The sequence below is a fragment of the Hydractinia symbiolongicarpus genome, chromosome 2 (assembly GCF_029227915.1).
Source record: "Hydractinia symbiolongicarpus strain clone_291-10 chromosome 2, HSymV2.1, whole genome shotgun sequence".
NCBI lineage: Eukaryota > Metazoa > Cnidaria > Hydrozoa > Anthoathecata > Hydractiniidae > Hydractinia > Hydractinia symbiolongicarpus.
Window position 1 is genome coordinate 19,961,736 of NC_079876.1, and position 6,773 is coordinate 19,968,508.

At 31.8% G+C, this 6,773-nt stretch overlaps 1 protein-coding gene across 2 annotated transcripts; it reads left to right on the forward strand.

The window, feature by feature from the left end:
* Positions 1-3,626: 3,626 nt before the first annotated feature.
* On the forward strand, positions 3,627-5,489 carry LOC130627071 (uncharacterized). 2 transcript variants are annotated; one of them, XR_008981828.1, is made up of 2 exons: positions 3,627-3,970; positions 4,678-5,489. XR_008981828.1 is itself a non-coding variant. In XM_057441360.1 (2 exons), the coding sequence occupies exons 1-2, from the start codon at positions 4,427-4,429 to the stop codon at positions 4,944-4,946; spliced, it is 324 nt and encodes a 107-aa protein (XP_057297343.1). In that variant the 5' UTR covers positions 3,978-4,426; the 3' UTR covers positions 4,947-5,489. The 2 variants fall into 2 exon arrangements, 1 of the variants encoding a protein (XP_057297343.1); XM_057441360.1 differs by lacking the exon at positions 3,627-3,970 and adding an exon at positions 3,978-4,481.
* The last annotated feature ends 1,284 nt before the right edge of the window (positions 5,490-6,773 follow it).

Here is a 6,773-nt window from a genome sequence, read left to right on the forward strand (position 1 = left end):
TCAATTTGCGTTTGGGGTCTGGAAATATAAACACCATCATATCACGATGAAACATGTCTAGCTAGCTAGCTATATACTATATGATGGGGTTAACTGTAGCTAGGGACAAGTGATTTTACAAAAGTCTAATTTTGTGAATGCTTAGGGAATTTACCAAGCAAGTTCGACAAAGTGCCCAAGCTTTCAGATAAAAAATCTGAAAGTTACCGAAATAGATAATTAAAAGCCTTGTAAAACTAAAGAAAAAGGGGTACGTACGGTCAGTTGGCTAACTATTAACCCAACTAAAAACTTTGCTCTTCTGGTAGCTATAGCTATAGCTTGGTGACTAGACAAAGACATGTACAGATCAGCTAAAGAACACAACACCAGCCAGCTAATTAAAATACAATAATTCTTACCTTATATTGAAGTATACTATAATATAAAGTACTCTGGAATTCCCACCAGCAAGCCAGCAAGCCAATCCTAAAATAAAAACCCAAAAAGCACAGCCAAAGGTGATCTCCGTACAACCAGAATTCAAAATGCTTTTGGTCATAGACCGAAGCTTTGGCCAAGGAACGTAGAATACTAAGGTCGTGAAGTTCAGATTATTTGCAATCTGTATTCTTATTAGTTGTAAACGAAACGAAGCTTTCCTATTGGCTTTTCAAATAATAACAAAAAAATCAACAAAAATAAAATAAAATAACAATGGTAGGGTCCGTGCAAATATTATAGCCTAAAGCCAAAATATCACAACTCAGTGCGTCCTGCCTAGCTGCACTGTCTCTCCCTCTATCCCTCAAGGCGATTTTAAAGATTCCGCCTTGCGTAGCGGTCGGCGGAAATCAAAATAAGTATAAAAGATTATTTTTTTCGTAATTAGTACAATACTTTAAGTCGGTTTTGGACTACTTTTTTTGAAGTGGAAGGTAAGATTTAAGGGGTAAAATTTTGCGTGTTTTTGCGAATTAACCTCGAATTCGCAAAATTCTCGTGAAAAAAATGATTTTTTTTTTTAAATTTGCGAAATTAAACTCTCGCGAAAAATTTTGATTTTCTGCATTTTGCGTAATTCACTTTTTTAAAAAAATTTTTAATTCATGCAAAAAATCATATTTTTTTAGATTACAATGGCAAAAAGTACGATTTTTTCTTAACTAAAAAAACTACAAAGAGATCAAATAGAAAATAAAATACTCGATATGATTAGTTAGTTAGTTATTTATTAAAGTTAGTTACATTTATTTTGATTATTTCCTCTTCATTTACTTGTGCGCGTGAATCTGACGATAACACATGCGTTGGAGCTAGGTAGCAGAAAGCTCTCAGAATTAGATTTATTTGCCGACCTTTCAACTCTTGTTGGCCGAGATGAATTAGCAGATCAACCATCACTAAATGAAGAATATTTACAATCATAAGAGGATTTTGATAGAAATTTATTTGACACTAAATTTTTAAATTATCGCACTAAATCTAAAATTTTCTAAATTTGCTAAATGAAATTTTCGCGAAAATTTCTTGTGTGAAAGTAGTTTTAGTAAATTCATATTTTTATATGATGGTTGTTGGACACTTTTGATTCTGTTGGACATTTTACTTTTTTTATTTTTTGTTGCGCCTGCTTACATTTTTAAACATTTGTTTCAGTAAATATGGAATAATGCAGATTATGACCTTTTTGTTGTTTTTGCAACAGTTTGGTTTCTTTAACATGGATTGAATTAGAGATATAGTGGATTCTTCCACGGACATGCAGCTAGTTAGAATCCTAGGTGAACTTCACATATTTGTGACCAAAAATTCTAGCTCAAGGAAAATCTTTCCGACGAATTCAAAGTAATACAGCACAGTTAAAATAATGTATTTAATACGAAGTTTTCGTAGGACGCTCTCTCTTATCTCAAGTTTAGCTAGATGGTTTTGAAAGTATCAGGGACTAAAAAGATAGATGTATATTAGTATAAAGAAAAAAACTGTTTGGAAGTGTTTTTAATTAATTTTGATTGTGGATTTTTTCACAGGTGTACGGCTAGAAAACTTTTCTGTGGTACAGAAATGTGAAGAGTTGTCAAAAAGTCTTGTTTCTGAGAAAAGTTACAGTTTTGCAAATGCTGCAACAAAAAACACCTGCATTTTGTTAGGGCGTACGATGCAACGTTAAACAAATTTGAAACTTTGAACGGACATTGCCAATTTCAAATTAAAGTTGCAATAAAACATGAAAATAAAATTTCTCCACTTCTATTTTCAAGAGAAAATAACTGAAACATGATCAAGGTGTGGAGGTCATGGAAAATCGTTTTCACAAGAAAAATTAAGTTTAGCGAAAAATGTGTTAGGCTTAATGTAGCAGTTATCGCAAAGAGACAAGAAAAATTTTGGAAATATTTTGTTGGGTTTTTATGTTGTTGTTCATATATTTCACAAACCGTTAAGCGACTGTAATATACGAGAACTAAACAAAAGTGCAATGACCAGTTTATCATGTGAACCGAGTATAAATCATTGTACTTGGTATATTCGGTAGATTATTGTAAAATTTCGGCCATTGTTTTATAAAGTTCTTTGTTCAACAGCGACTAAAGTTAGTGCAAAACAATAAATGTGATCGTGTAATAAAGTTTCTTTTGAATTCAACCCTTTTTTTGTGCAATGACCAATAGGATTTTCTTTCCCAAACTTATCGGTGATTAGGCCAAAAAAAATAGATCCGAGGCAAAATAATAGCAACATGGATATATGTAAAGTTTTCCGAGAAACTTTTATCATTCGTGTGCACAAAGTTAAATTCTATGTAGGTGTACATTCTCGTTGATAGTTGAAAATCCGCTTTCCCTGAGATGTTTATCTGATTTTTGAAACAAGTATCTCGTTTTCATTAAAATTGAACATATAATTCTGGGTAAAAATAAAACATTTTCGGTGTGAATGATAACTTCTCAAAATATTCACGTTAACAACAAGCAACCGTTGAGCAACTTTTGTATTTTTTTAAAGTTGCTGATAAACAAAAAAAGGGTCTAGGCTATTCATTTTTACTGGAATAAAGTTTCTTTTATCGCTTTTTGATTTCACAAAGGAACAAAACAATACGTTACCTGAAAATTATATCAATCAAAGAAGACGTATTTGTGCACAAGAAAGCAATGGACAATAACATGTTAAAAAGTTTTTTTCTTCCACGAAAAACACTTTTACATCGCGTTGGAGCGATGACGATCACTCAATGTAAAACTACCCACATCTTCCTTCACCTTTGCTGTATTGTAGTTTCTTCACAAACGGACGTAAACTGTGTTGGCTCATTACGTTGGTTAGTTCGTTATTCCACTTCTTATACATCTTGTGTTATGTTTTAGTTTTAATAGGTCTCGTAAATGTTGCTATAATTGAGAAATTTTGATATAAAGAGATACTGTAGCAATATTGAAATAAACAAAGTTTTTTAACGAAAGATTTAGAAGACGTAAAAAAAAGAGAGCACTTGTTCTAAACCTGCATTTTAGAACATTTATTGGAAAATAACAAAAATTTTCAAATGATAGTTACAGTTGCTTCCATAAAAAAACATTTTCTTCATAGTCCAGAAAATTTTTCAGTATAAAATCATTTTTGCTTACGTTTATGTTGCAGAAGAAAAAAACTTTTACTAGGAAGAGAAATTGTGACACTTTCGACAAGAATGGGGAGATTCGCTTTCCGCTTACTGAGATTTTTCTCTTGCACACCTGATGATCCATTAGGTTGAAAATTATTTATTCAAATATTAATATAATAAAATTTGTACAATAACTTTTTGGAATGAAAATACAATTATTTTTTAGGAACAAAAATATTTTTTTGGCTACTGAGGCTGCACGAACAAGTCTGATAAAACAGAAGGATCGTTAGCAGTGTTATCGCTTTTTATGTAAGAATGATTTGAGTGCATATATTTGCAAATTGTGGATCGGCTGTTGTTATAAAACCAGTATCTCAGGTACGTCGATTATGTGAATTTTGCCGTAAAAGGTGTTTTTTATCCGCAAATAAAGTGGTTACGAGATCAGCATTAAGCATATCGATACTATCTTCCAATCAAAGTTTCTTTCATTTCACAATCACTTAGGTGTTTCGTTGAATTTTCAAATTAGGAAATCAGCCTCCGTTGAACCAATGGAAAGGTTTTCTTTCTAACACTTTAATTATGACGTTCACACAGGGAAACACGACACGTGAGAGTTTTGATTTCCTATCAGCCCACACGGGTGCAATTTTCTTTTTGATTGTATGTTGACATCATGTAATTAGTAAGCACCATTCACTAATTACTTTAATGTCTTAATTACTCTTCAACATCGTATATAAAAGGCCGTGATCGTTATGTTCTTCAGTATTCAAAATTCACTGATATTGATAACACACAAACTGTTAGGAAGAAGAATTTCAAACGAAAATGAATTTTGCACCTGTTTTATGTGTACTAGTTTCAATTGTAGCGATTACTAACGGTAAGTCGGAGTGTCCATCATGTATAGCTGTATGTATTGTGATACGTATGCAAGCTTTTGAGAATAGCGTTTGATTAGGTTTTGTTAAAACACGATTCTTCCCTTTATAAAACTGCACTATTAATTATTTTTTTAAACTAAAAGAAAAAGGAATGAAATAATGTATTCGGTGGTTATTATATTTTTTGTTATTTAGGATTCAACCATAGTCGACTGCAAAAAAAATTCTTATTAAAAGCACAATCAGAAAAAGGACCATACACGAAAGAAACATCGCATCAGCGATATCGAAGATTTTCTAACGATGTGACATTCGAACGTACACAAAGCAAGTTGACGGAATACTTGACTAACATGGTTGAGTACATATGGGATGTTCATATGAACCAGAAAAAGAATATCATACAAAAACAGCAAGTACGACAAGTACGAACGAATTATATACATAATTCTGGTCTGCACTAACCAGCGTAAATCTTATACTCAGTAATCGTTTAACGCACATTCTGGCAGGCAATCACAAAAATCCGTTGACACTCAGTAAATAAGATATCCGATATTTGAAGCGTTTCTCCACCAGATATCTCAAATGACCGGTGACATCAACTATGACTAATGACTGTCAATATCCTGAATAAATACATTACTAATGATTTTAAACTTCCATTCAGGTGATGGTTTATGTAACCTTTCTCAGACAATTTTAGACAATGGGAGAATGCCCTATCAAAAGTTTTTTTGTTTATAATTCCTTCTCTGTTGTAAATTTTAGCACCAGCAAGTTCTTATCTTTTTAGCGTTAAATAGTTGAAACAATGAAGATTACCTGCAATTTAATAGGCTAATTGCAGTTAAGCTGAATTAGACTGAATAAGTTAAAAATATTTAATATCTAAATATTCATCTCTTTCTTTACTATTATGAATTCTAGTCTAATTCTGTTCCATCATCCCAACCTGAATACAGTTAATATCAGTGAAAGCTCTCGCAACCAACATATAATTGTAATTTGTATTTGTACATAATATGTAAATGCCTATTAAAAAGATATTATTATAGAAGAAATTATATATATATATATATTATATTATGTTATATTATATTATAAAGTAAAGTGTAACGCATTTGCTGGCAAGTGAAAAAAATTATCATAATTCAAGAATTATCCTACTAAGAATTCCAGTTTAGTTTTCTTCTTGAAGAATATACGGTGATGTTTATCAAAAACCAGTATCAGCAGCTGCTGTGCAGATTCCCTTATACTGATATCTCACACATGCACCGTGATACTTAGAGCATTAAAAGTTCTTATATTTGTTGGAACTATCCAAATTATTTTCTTATAAAAGAATCATGCTAAGTCAGCACTAGTATAGTTAAAGGTATCTGCCACTTTAACACTATTATAACGGATTTTTTTCAACGTTACTTTTTGAATAATCATGGCGAGTGTTGATGAACACATAATAATGTCTGCTCCATAGATCTATAGGAAGAATTAGCTTACTTGAAAGGCGTTGCAGTAGCCATCTGGATGATATTGATCTTTGTGGTTCAGTGTCTTACCATTGGTTTTACTTTAAATAAAAGTGACTTCAGAGGTGCAAATAAATTACGTGCCGGGCAACCACTAAAAGGTTTACCTTCAACCTGTCATTTTAGTCAAAACTAAAATGTAACACTCTGCGCCTAATTGTAAAAGGGTGGATTCGTTATAATACGCCACAACAACATTAGGGATTATAAAGCAACATTGTTATCAAAAGTCAACAGCAATGGAGAAACAGAACCTCCAGCCGATTGATGACGAAGACATAACTGGTTTTACTAGAGATTCTTGTAGTTATTGTGAATATATCGAAGATTTCGACATTGTTTATGATTTTTCTAGGATTGAGTTTTTAGTTAGATCATTGCAGTGTAGTGTTGGGTAGGCCCTAATACTATTTGTCATGCTCTATCTTGTGCTACTTTTGTATCTGTTGTCTTCTTTTAAGTTATTTTTGAACTTTTTTCCGTTCCGAGTGGCTGATTTGTTTTCTGCCTTATACATGCCTGTTTTCATGGTTTTTGAGTGTTTTCAGTTTAAATAGTGTTTTTAACCTGCCTTTTTTAAAATTTTATATTCATTAACTAGTTTTTGGATTGTCTTGTTTATTTATTATCATTGAAAAAAAAATGTTTTAACGCTGAAATATATATATTATTATACATGTCATTTGAAGTTACAGCAGCTAGTCATGTCATAACGTCGTAAAGTGGAATGCAGTAACATTAATTACTCGTTCAACT

Excerpts from the sequence above, each read along its gene's own strand:
- LOC130627071 (XM_057441360.1), top strand. The coding sequence starts at position 4,427 with ATGAATTTTGCACCTGTTTTATGTGTACTAGTTTCAATTGTAGCGATT. Across the intron at positions 4,482-4,677 it reads AATTGTAGCGATTACTAACG|GATTCAACCATAGTCGACTG; the intron begins GTAAGTCGGAGT and ends TTTGTTATTTAG.